This window comes from Zingiber officinale, chromosome 3B, assembly GCF_018446385.1.
Source record: "Zingiber officinale cultivar Zhangliang chromosome 3B, Zo_v1.1, whole genome shotgun sequence".
In the NCBI taxonomy this organism is placed as follows: domain Eukaryota; kingdom Viridiplantae; phylum Streptophyta; class Magnoliopsida; order Zingiberales; family Zingiberaceae; genus Zingiber; species Zingiber officinale.
In genome coordinates this window covers 19,100,697-19,113,282 of record NC_055991.1, presented here as the reverse complement: position 1 = coordinate 19,113,282, position 12,586 = coordinate 19,100,697, and the positions used below count along the sequence as shown (strand labels likewise).

The 12,586-nt window shown below is 37.6% G+C and overlaps 1 protein-coding gene across 1 annotated transcript; it reads right to left on the bottom strand.

Annotated features, from left to right (window-relative positions):
- Positions 1 to 8,748: 8,748 nt before the first annotated feature.
- Positions 8,749 to 10,601, bottom strand: LOC122056068 (protein EARLY RESPONSIVE TO DEHYDRATION 15-like). The gene is made up of 3 exons (XM_042617842.1): positions 10,446 to 10,601; positions 9,079 to 9,429; positions 8,749 to 9,007 (listed from the first exon to the last, which is right to left on the bottom strand). The coding sequence occupies exons 2-3, from the start codon at positions 9,425 to 9,427 to the stop codon at positions 8,856 to 8,858; spliced, it is 501 nt and encodes a 166-aa protein (XP_042473776.1). The 5' UTR covers positions 9,428 to 9,429; positions 10,446 to 10,601; the 3' UTR covers positions 8,749 to 8,855.
- Positions 10,602 to 12,586: the final 1,985 nt, after the last annotated feature.

The window sequence follows — 12,586 nt, the reverse complement described above, 5'->3', positions numbered from 1 at the left end:
ATGGCTTATCTGAACGAAATACAGATCCTTGGAGGAGAAATTGATGGGGAAACCCAGATCGATATGATCCTCCAAACGCTACCTAGAAGTTTTGAGCAGTTTCGCCTGAACTATAATATGAATAAGAGGATATATTCATTAGCGGAACTACTGACAGAACTTCAAGCAGCAGAAGGATTATTTCGTCATAATTCTCAAATTCACTATGCTGAAAACAAAGGAAAGAAGAAGAAGAAACAAGCTGGCTTAGCAAAGAAAGTGAATAAATCTCAAAGTACAGGATTTAAAGCTGGAGTGAAGAAGCCGAAGGGCAAGTGCTTCATCTGCAAGCAGTCAGGACATTGGAAGGCGGACTGTCCTCGTAGGAACCAAAACAAAGGTATATCTCATGCTCTAGTTGTTGAAACATGTTTAGCGGTGTTATCTGCCAGCACCTGGCGTGTAGATACGGGAGCCACTGATCATGTCTGCAATTCCTTGCAGGGGTTCCAGGAAACCCGACGACTATCTGAAGGAGAGATTACCGTCTACATGGGCAATGCTACTAAGGTGGCAGCTGTTGCAGTGGGAGACGTCTACTTATCTTTTAGTAGAAATAGAAATTTGGTTTTAAGAAATTGTCTTTATGTACCCAGTTTTAGAAAGAATTTAATTTCAATTTCTAAACTGTTTTTAGATGGATATTCAGTTTCCTTTAGTAACGATGTAGTTATTAAGAGAAATAAAGTGATTATCTGTTCTGGTACATTAGTTGACAATTTGTATACTTTAAATCGAATTTCTCTCATAAAGCAAAACATGAAAATTTATAACTCATCTTCTAACTCAAATAAGAGAAAAGAACCTTCGGAAATGAACCAAGCATATCTTTGGCATCTAAGGCTTGGTCACATTAACTTAAGTAGGATTAAGAGGCTTATAGCCGATGGACTTTTGAGTTCATTAGAGTTGGAAAATTTTTCAACTTGTGAATCCTGCTTGGAAGGTAAAATGACCAAGAGGTCGTTCAAGGCCAAGGGGTATAGAGCCAAAGAAGTGTTAGAGTTGGTTCACTCTGATTTGTGTGGTCCTATGTCTGTCTAGGCAAGAGGAGTTTTTGAATATTTTGTCTCTTTCATAGACGATTATTCAAGATATGGATACATTTACCTAATGCGCCGCAAGTCCGAGTGCTTTGATAAATTCAAAGAGTACAAGGCTGATGTGGAAAAACGAATAGGTAAGAGTATCAAGACACTACGGTCTGATCGTGGTGGCGAATATCTCTTAGGAGAGTTTAGGAATTACTTATCAGAGGTCGGGATTCAATCCCAACTGTCCGCACCTGGTAGACCCCAACAGAATGGTGTGGCAGAACGAAGGAATAAGACTCTTATGGAGATGGTTAGATCGATGATGAGTTATTCGGAATTACCAAATTCGTTTTGGGGATATGCTCTGGAAACAGCAGTATACGTTCTGAACTTAGTACCTTCTAAATCAGTTTCTTTTACTCCCACAGAATTGTGGAATGGGCGAAAACTCAGTCTAAGACATATTCGGATTTGGGGTAGTCCAACACATGTGCTGAAACCAGTTGCTGATAAGTTAGAATCTCGTACAGAAGTTCGAGTGTTTGTGGGATATGCCAAAGGAACGAAAGGAGGTTTATTTTATAGTCCTAAAGACCAGAAGGTCATTGTTAGCACCAATGCCCAGTTTTTAGAAGAAGACTATATAATGGATCACAAGCCCAGTAGTAAAGTTGTTTTAGAAGAACTAAGAGATGACACGACTACTTTAGTACCAACAGTACAAGATGAAGTACCACAAGAAATTGCAACACGTGATACACAACCATAAAAAGTGCCTCGTCGTAGTGGGAGGGTTGTCAGGCAGCCTGAGAGATTCATGTTTTTGGGAGAGTCTTCGGACTTGATCCCGGGTAAACATGAACCTGATCCCTGGACATATGACGAAGCACTCCAAGATATAGATGCAGCATCTTGGCAAAAGGCGATGAATTCTGAAATAGAGTCTATGTACTCTAATAAGGTCTGGGAGCTTGTTGAACCACCTGATGGTGTAAAAGCCGTTGGATGCAAGTGGATCTACAAAAGGAAAAGAGGGGCAGATGGGAAGGTAGAAACCTTCAAAGCTAGGCTTGTTGCGAAAGGGTACACTCAGAAAGAGGGAATCGATTATGAGGAAACCTTTTCACCGGTAGCCATGCTTAAGTCTATCCGGATACTCTTATCCATTGCTGCTCATATGGATTATGAGATTTGGCAAATGGATGTCAAGACAGCTTTCCTTAATGGAAGTCTTGAAGAGAATACCCATATGAAGCAACCAGAAGGGTTCATTGAAAAAGGCAAAGAGCATCTAGTGTGCAAGCTCAATCGGTCCATTTATGGACTGAAGCAAGCTTCAAGATCTTGGAACATCCGGTTTAATGAAGTAATCCAGTCATATGGATTTATTCAAAGTTCAGATGAGTCTTGTGTATATAAGAAGTGTAACGGAAACGTGATGGTATTTCTTGTACTATACGTAGATGATATTTTGTTAATTGGCAACAATGTCAAGGTATTATCAGATGTAAGGGTATGGTTGTCCAATCAATTTGATATGAAGGACTTAGAAGATGTGCACACATTCTTGGGATCAAAGTAATAAGGGATCGCAAGAAAAGAATGTTGTGTCCGTCCCAAGCTTCATATATAGATACAATCCTTGCTCGTTTTAGCATGCAGGATTCCAAGAAAGGTTTCTTACCTTTTAGGCATGGAATAGCTCTATCTAAAGAGATGTCTCCTAAGACATCAAAGGAGATAGAAGACATGAAAGCAGTTCCTTATGTCTCGGCTGTAGGAAGCCTTATGTATGCAATGCTATGTACGAGACATGATATTTGTTTCAAGTGGGCATGGTCGTGATATCGAGTAACCTCGGACAAGGGCATTGGATCACCGTAAAGCATATATTAAAGTACCGAGAAGGACTAGAGATTATATGCTAGTTTACCAAGCAGACGATTTGCTGTGGGTTATACAGTTCAGATTTCCAATCGATAGGGACAACAGTAAGTCTACATCAGCTATGTGTTTACTTTAGGAGGTGGAGCCATTTCATGGAGGAGTGTTAATCTGTTTCAACTCAACCATGGAAGCGAGTACGACCTCCGAGGCGCCTAAAGAAGCGATGGCTCAGGAATTTTCTAATAGACTTAGATGTGATTCCTGGTTTGCCCAAAATCATCACAATTTATTGTGATAATAGTGGTGCAGTTGCAAACTCGAAGGAACCACGAGCTCATAAGGCAAGTAAACATATAGAGCGCAAGTACCACCTGATACGAGATATCGTAAAGCGAGGAGAAGTTGTCATCGCCAAGATTGCATCAGCGGATAACCTGGCAGATCCTTTCACTAAGGCCCTTCCGGCGAAAGCTTTTGATCGGCATGTGGAAGGAATGAGAATCAGATGTATGGTAGAAGATATGACAGCTTAGTCATTAGTATAAGTGGGAGATTGTTGGAGTGTATACTGAAAGCCTAAGCTTTTGTAAACATTTATGTTGAATAAAGAATCACATTTGGTCAATTTATTTGTAGTTGTTCAATTAATTTATATTGTAGATAACATAGTATGTGGTGTCACATATAGAAGATGATGTTATCAGTACCTTATAAATTATAAACAGTAGCTCACGACCAAAATGGAAAGGAACAAACCATTGGAAGATCGTAGTTAATTAGGAATTAGTTTATCTTGACTATATAATTACACTAGTACACTTAGAGTGTATTGAGTAGGATCATTTGAGGTTGTTTCTTTTATACTGACTTTATAAAGGAACATATATCTCAGTTATTATGGAAGTGTGTGCTCTTAACCCTAATATAATAACAAGCACATATATTTGATATTTATTTCTTTAATTTATCAATGGGTGAGATTTAGTTCGATGAATCAATAAACCCGATAAGTTGGGAAATGATATCACTTATAGTGTGTGTTGTTGATTATAGAAGGAAACTGTGTCATAGAGATACTAGGTTGATAATGTCCCCAAGAGGAGCTCATAAGGATTGTCATGTTAAACCCTGCAGGTGGACTTAGTCCGACATGACGATAAGGTTGAGTGGTACTACTCTTGGACTAAGATATTAATTAAATGAGTTGTCAGTAACTCACTTAATTAGTGGACATTCGATATCTTAAACACAGGGAGACTAACACACTCATAATAAGAAGGAGCCCAAAGATGTAATTTGGGATTGGTGCGGTAGTTCAATAATAGTTCTCTAGTGGAATGAATTATTATTGATAAAATTAAATTGTGTGTTCGGAGCGAACACGGGATGCTTAATTTTATCGGGAGACCAAAATCAATTCCTCCTCTCGGTCCCTATCGTAGCCTCTTATTTATAGAGTACTATACCCACCTATACCCACCTTCTATACCCACCTAAAGGGGGCCGACCAAGCTAGCTTGGAATCAAGCTAGGGTCGGCCTAAGCATGGTTTAAGGTGGTCGGCCCTAGCTTGAACCCAAGCTAGAGGGGGCCGACCGTATTAAACTTAAAATAATTTTAATTTTAATTTTAATTTTAATTTTTATTATGTGGAAGATATAATTTATTAAAGAGAATTAAAATTAAAATATCTCTCTTGTAAAGGATCTACAAAAGATTAAAGAAAGAGATTAAATCTCTTTCCTTATTTGTAGATTGGTGAGATATTTTATTTTCTCTTTAAAAATTATTCACATGTTGAAAAATTAAAATTATAGAAATTTCTTTTTATCAACCATGAAGAGATTTTTGAAGAGAAATTTTATTTTTAAAATTTCCGGAAACAAATTAGGAAGTTTTAATTTGTTGATTAAAACTTGTTTAATTTATTTCTCCATGATGTGGCCGGCCATTATAGTTTAATTGGGAAATTTTATTTTATTTTTCTCAATTAAAACATGTCAAGGAAATTAAGGAAATTTTATTGTAATTAAATTTCCTAATTTACCAAGGCTAAGGAATATAAAAGAAGGGGTGGGGGTGCCTTCATTGGATACAACCTCTATTATTTCTCTCCCTCTTTTCCTTGGTGTTGTGGCCGGCTATCATCCTCTCCCTCTCTTCCTCTTGTGGTGGCCGAATCCTTCATCTCCCTTGGAGCTCTTGTGGTGGCCGGATACTACTTGGAGAAGAAGAAGAAGAAGGAGAAAAAACTTGCATCTCTTGGAGCTTGGTTGATGTTTTGTTCTTCATCCTTGGTAAAGCTTCTTTATTGTGGCCGAACCTAGCTAGGAGGAGAAGAAGGTGGTTGGTGTTTTCTCATCTCGGAAGATCGTTGCCCACACAACGTCCGAGGTTAGAAGAGGAATACGGTAGAAGATCAAGAGGTCTTTTAGAAGGTATAACTAGTAATTTTTCCTTTCCGCATCATACTAGTTATTTATGGAAATAATACCAAATACAAGAGGCTTACGATTCTAGTATTTCGAATATGTTTTTCGATATTGTGTTTTTTTTATTTTATTTATCCTTGTGATTTGATTGTTCTTTTCGGTTAACCTAAAGTTATTTTAGGAAATTAAATATTAGCTTTCCATAAAAGGTTTTGTCTAGTCGGTGGTGGTTGCTCCCATATCCAAGAAGGCCGTGTGCCTCGCCACATCAGTACTGGGAACCAATTATGAAAATTAATATTTAATGGAATTAATAACTTAAGGTGATTTGGGTCGAACGTGTTAAGTTCCGTAGGAGACCCAAGTCAAAACCTAAAAGAACAAATAGATTAAGTTTTGGATCAAACGTGTTAAGTTCCGCAGGCTATCCAAAATTTAATTTAAAAGAACACATGGTAGCTAGGAAAAGGTTCAGACCTTTGTACAAAATTTTTGTACAATGGAACCTCTAGATTTTTCGAGTAGCAACCAACACATATGATGACTACAAGCTGAATCTAGCAACCATGAGCTAGAATTGTCGGTTAATGGTGTAGCAGCAATTGAGATGTTTGAATCTGCATCATCACACTCAATTACATTTGACTTGCGATACCCTTTCTTTTTATAGGTTTTCTTTTATTTTTAAATTTAGGACAATCTGTCTTCCGATGCTCTTTTTCTCGACAATAGGCATATTCATCTTTACTTAATCTAGGCTTCGACTTAGATCTCCCTTTCCATCCTTTCTTTTGACTTTGCGAACAACCTCTAACAACAAGAGCTTCTGCTTCTACACTTGTGTTTCCTTGCTTTTCTTTCTTTCTCAATTCATAACTATACAAGGCAGCAGTTACCTCACTAAGTGACACATCAACCTTCCCATGAAGTAGAGTAGTTTCAACATACTCAAACTCATCAGGAAGCGATGCCATTAACATCAAAGCTAGATATTCATCATTAAAAGTCACATCCATATTCATCAAATCAATTACCAGTTGATTAAAACTATTAATGTGATCATTCATAGTAGTACCTGAAACATAGTTAAAACGGAACAATATCTTCTTGATGTAGAGTTTGTTATGATTGTTTTTCTTCAAGAATTTTTCCTCCAGTGTCATCCTTAATCTATTTATAGAAGTTTCTTTAGAAAACTCATACTTCTGCTTTCTAGAAAGGCACAATCGAATAGTACCACACGCCATTATATTGATCTTCCATTTTTTTTCCTCAACTTCATCCGGTTTCTCTCCTTTAATAGCAATGTCTAGACCCTACTGAAAATGGACATCTTGAACCTCACGTTGCCACATGCCGAAATGACCGATGCCTTCAAAAATTTCCATTGCAAATATGCATTAGATACTGCATTTCTAGCCAAGATCGAAGATGAAGAAGCTAATGTCATCGATGTCATTTCTGCTACAAATTCTAGTTAATAGCTAACAAAACGGAATATCAATTAGCCCAGAAAATTTCTTTATGATGTGGAAGATTAGCCAAAGCTACAGCTACATAGCATACTCAAAATAAACTTAGGCTCTATAGCTACATAGCATACTCAAAATAAATAAAAAAAGTAACAATGCTGACCGGGTGTCCACACGGTGGGTTATATATATATATATATATATATATATATATATATATATATATATATATATATAGAGGCACTGATATGCTTGGTGTGTGCATGCCCATCAGCCCATGCTAGCTGCAATATGATGGGTGTGTGCATGTCCATGCTGGATGTTTGAGTGCAACGGGATTCCCAAATCACATTTATTTATTTTTTATAATATAGATTTTAAAACTTTTGAGTCGACTAATCCGAGAGTTGACTTGCTAGGCCTCACAGTGATTTTGCACTTGTCACCCAAATAAATCATGGAAATGCCCACGTTGAAATCATTAATAGTCGACGTCTATGACACATCGATGTAGGCCACCATACTCCACTTGAGTATTAAAACCATGAGCGACAAACATGACCATTCTCTCCGTCATGCTTTGTATTACCTCCCATAATGTTTCTTTCAAAAAAAAAAAAATTGATATGTTATCTTAACAATCCCCTAATATCGATCTCATTAATTTTCTTTTAAAAGATAAATTTATTATCTTAACAATCCTCTAATACCAAATCTCATAAATTTTCCTTCAAAATATCTACATACTTCAGTCGATATTTGAATCCACCAACCACTTTACCGCTATATCTTCCCCAAGACCGAGATTGGAATAAATACTCATGCAAATATTGATAACCATCATTTGGACACTTTATTTTATTGTTATAACTGAATGTTTCTATCTTTTTATGTATCTAATTATATATTTTTAGTGTGTTTCATGATTTTAAATCTTTGTTAATCTTCATTTTAATTCTTATATATTTTAAGGGTATTTTTAGATATTATTTGATTATATTATATTTGGTAGGAATTAAGGGAGGTAACAATTGAGAAGAGGAATACGAGTTTGATCAAGTCATGATTTAAGTCAATTGTCAAATGATTAAAATGGTGTCAAATGATTAAAATGGAATAAGAGAAAGAGAAGCCAACTTCAAAACCCAAAGGGAAGGAATCCTAAAACTCTATTGCAACTGAACCAGTTCAAATCAATCAGCGGTTCAGGGCTGGTTCAACAGAGGCTTAAAAGGGGAAATGTGGTTCAAGTTTCAGCGGCTCGGGTTTCTCTTTCACTGTTCGCGTCACTTTTCCTTCCCCGAACGCCCCCTTTCCTCTTCTCCCGATTGAAGACGACGAAGACGACAACGGCAACTTTCGGCGGATTTGCAACGGCAGCGATCATCGGGCAACGCCGGAGTGATATCTTCGGCGAAGTTCTTCATCCACCTCGCATTCCAAGCTTCGAAGCCCTCTGTCGAACGCGGTGAAGAAGGCAGCGGCAGTTTCTAGTGGGGTTACAAGCTCTGGTTCTTCTCCGGCGTCCTTCCACTTCTCTGCACCAGCATCAGTACTCGAGCTCTCTGCCGGACACAATGAAGAAGGAAGCAGGAGCTCAGATTTTCCAGCTGTCCACTTTCTCCTTTACCAAAGGATTCCAGGGACTTCTTCCTATTTCTGACCCACATAACCTAGCCTTGCCAAACGCGGTGAAGAGGGCAGAGCCAGGGTTGACAGGTTTTGGGCAGAAAATACTTCTCGTGTTTCATTGGCAAATTGGATTGATTAATTAGGATTTAATTACTTTTCATGTTTGTTTATTTCTATTACAGTTGCTTAATTACCGTCTTTGTAATTTCACATGTTTCAGTAACTTATCCATCGATGGTGATTCTTGTGTCGTAGTTTGACAGTTTAATTCCCAAATGAACTTACTTTGAACAACTCTACAGTCAGATAGATTCATCGTAGTTCTATACAGAAGGAAGGCAGTAGGATTACTTCTAGTTCTAGCGAGGCTGTTGAATGAAATGGCGAGAGGCGAACTTTGGGCTCATTCGCTGAACGGGTTTCTCGCGATACTTTGCGGGTTCGGATAATGCTCTGATGTCGTTCTTTGGAGCTCTTGAGCCAAAATTTATCTCTGCATTGTTCAGAAACCCTGCACGACATCAAATACTTGGATTCAGTATTCGGCAATGGTTATAAAGAACAACAGATGCCCTCAAATACCCAAATTGAGCATGTCAGTGTTCATGGCCACGTCTTCTAGCACAGATTGCTGGAGAGATACTCGTTCAGTGTCTGCACCGATCATGGATAGTTCATTGCCGATTTCAAGATCAATGGAATCGGGAAGCAGGTTTGCAACATCCTCATCTTCATCGGCCCCGTCGAAGGTTTCTTGATCTTGGTGTATGTGGAACCAATGTTCGCGGAACCAAGTGGTTGTCTTCACTAGCTCCCACCATTCCGGCGAAAAGTCTTGCACCTGCTGAAAGGCCATTGGGATGAAGAGCGGAGCATCTGGGTTCAGCGTGGACTTGGGTATTGCTCCTGAAGGCAATTCCATCATGCTCATATCTGAAAGTAATAATTGTATAATTTAGAATCGAACTTCAATAAATTATATAACATAGAATGCAAAACAGACCAACATAATTCTAAGTTTTTCTGAATTTTGAGAGTATTTTTCAATCATCCCTTGTTTCTTTAACTAAAGCTTATTGTATGTGAATTGAGGATAATTTACTTCGACAGGGTATAAAGGAAGCAAATCCAATCAATCACGCTACAAACAAATGTACAAGAGCTAAATCATCAGATGCTGGAAAAAAAATTAAATTGGCTAGCTAAAACATAAACTCAACTTTACGGATGCCAAAAATCTGCACCAACGTATTAAAGATTCAAGAAATATAATTGTTTAAGGTCAAATCAAGGTTGTGAGCCTGCATAAATTCCTTCAAACTGTTATTTTTGGGATGGTTTCTACATTAATTTCACAAGCCCTCACCTCAAGTGAACCCTTCTTCTCGAATAAACAAACTATTGAAACAACCAACTGCTTCAAGTGAAATATTGATTATGACCTAGAACTAACGTGAAGTACAGAACCATCTCATATAGAACAAATAGGGCAGTCAAACAGAGAAACCGGAAATAGGAATAACAAACTACAAGGCGAGTTTCAAAGTCTCGTCAAATATTCGAGGAAAAAAGGTCACTTTGATGGTTCCCCAGCAGAGTTTGGCAGTAAAACACAAAGCTAATCCCGTAGATTCCGAGCGGCACACTTGAAAAACATAGGAGAATATGGATCCTTGGCTACGGCCATACCCTGCTTGAATCAGCAAGCAAGAATCCACGCAGAATCTCAAACAACTCAAGAAAAAGAACTGATCGTCTCCAGATCGATCGACGAAGCGACTCATCAGAAAACAAACACAATCAAGATCAGATCGCAATCATCCAGATCCAAAGAAACCCAACGACCGCAACAAATTTCAGATCCCAAAATAGAGAAGCATAATCCACAAGTCTTTCCTAATCGATCCGCTTGACAGCAAGATCTAATAGCATGAGTCAGATTGGTTTACCTCTTCGCTTCAAAATATCTCCGGAGAAAGCAAAGCTCTGCAGTTACGAACGAAGAAGCGGATGACGGAAGGGGTTTTATAGAGGTCGTGTTGGGAAAGCCGAACCATCCGGTTCGTCGGTCCGCACCCACGGTTCGTCAAAGCGTCGGCCAACCTGTTGGCTCTCCTCGGCTTACCGCTTTTTATTCTTTTCTTTTACAGATCCCACTCAACTAACTTCGAACGTCTACCCACCTCTTCATACTTTAAGATTTTGGGGATCTAGTAAAAGTAGTGGTTGGTAAAGATTCGGGTATCAACCTCGTAAGCTTTACGCTGATAAAGCTTTCCTCTTTTACACGGCGTTGTTGTCGTGTCTTTTTCTTTTCTGCCCCGAAAAGACTTTTATTGATTAATCTTTAGTCTATAAAAGAATTTTTGATGCGTGTATCAATATATTTATTAATATTTTAAAATATTTAACTGGGTCCACGGTCAGCTATAGAACAGCTAAGATAGCAGCTTGCATCGTAGTCAAAGTTTGTCTGATATACCCACATTATTCCATATCCAACTGTATGATATTTTCTATATGAAAATTAATATTTTTAATTCATAGTTTTCAGACAGCAGTTGAGCACGTTTATTGTATACTAGGGAAGTAGAAGTTTATAACGGCAATTTCCGCAAAAGACATACGCAGTATTTGAGATGGCTTAAAAGGAACATTATTGTCTAAAAGGTGCACATCTTTTCTATTTTACCTTTAGGATAAAATTGTTTTTTTATCTCCCTATTTTACCCTTATGATAAAATTAATTTTTCTTTTCATTCTTGTAACAACAACTGCAGTATTACTTTTTTTTTTAAAAAAATCAACATCACAATTTAATCATACCAATACAAAAAATAGCACTACCTTAGTGCTAACTTTTAGAATTCATTCTTCCATTATATATCAAAATTTTATAAATCCAAACTGCCTAGGTCCATCAGTAAATTTCAGTCAAAACTTATTGATGGACCTAGAGAACTCCGATTGAACCATTCCAAATTCTATTAGTTCACATAACCCATGAGATTCCAAATATACCCTCATTTATTGTTTTTAGACCTTCTCAAACACCCTCATTTATTGTTTTTAGACCTTCTCAAACGATTTGAATATTTTGGTACATAGTGGTGTTAGTCTAAGAAGATCAGCAACAACATGGTGCTAATGTTAGGAAAGCAACACTAGACTTTATGATCAAAACTCAAGGCCACGTTGTTGCTAGTTTAGGAAGATCAATATCAACATGGTGCTAGTTTAAGTGTTATATCTGAGAGATGCCCTAAGAAAATCATCTTATGATATCTACTATTTATTGAATAAATAAATATTCACTATATATGTTGGATCTTAAACTCACATACTAAATGTCCATAATATGATTTATAGCAGGAGAGAACTTGTGATTGGATTACGACTAGTGAACATCTCTACATGTGTTATTATGAATGTATTGAAATCTTCTTTAGTCGACGACTTGATATGTTTGAACATCATCAATTCTGTGAGACTAGCACGAATTATATTCATTGGTCTAACCAAGTAGTTGTTCCTCATTGACTAGAAATATTAGGATGTCGAGAGTTAAACATAAATGCTAGTTATGATAACCACTTCATTGAAATGACCTATTGTAAGACTTTTATGGTTCTCTTATATATGGATATGACAATGAAGCTGTTACTACAACTCGAGTACAAGTTTCCTTCGATTGAGGTATTCAAGTCATCTTGGTCATAGAGACTTATACTTTGGCATCTTAAACAAACATCTTTTAGGAGTTGTGGACTTGAGATGATTGAGTATAAGTCAAAGGGTCCAAAAGTGTTTGGATAGTCCACAGAGGATTTGATGCTCCTTGTAAGGAGACGTATACCCTATGACCACTTGTTAGAATTTGATACTGTCTGAAATCGAGAAAGATAGTGTGCGGATAGGTGGCTCTGATGTTGACCATGAAAAGACTCAGAGCTCGAAGAAAGAGGCGTCGAGCAATCCTCTCTGTGCACACCACAGAGAGAGTAAATAAGAATGTTAGAGCGAGAACCAGGAAGGGGGTCCCTGGTGTAGGTACTCCGAAGCTCAAATCAGAACTATAGCTAAATGGAGA

Excerpts from the sequence above, each read along its gene's own strand:
- LOC122056068 (XM_042617842.1), bottom strand. The coding sequence starts at position 9,427 with ATGAGCATGATGGAATTGCCTTCAGGAGCAATACCCAAGTCCACGCTG. Across the intron at positions 9,008-9,078 it reads CACTGACATGCTCAATTTGG|GGTTTCTGAACAATGCAGAG; the intron begins GTATTTGAGGGC and ends GATGTCGTGCAG.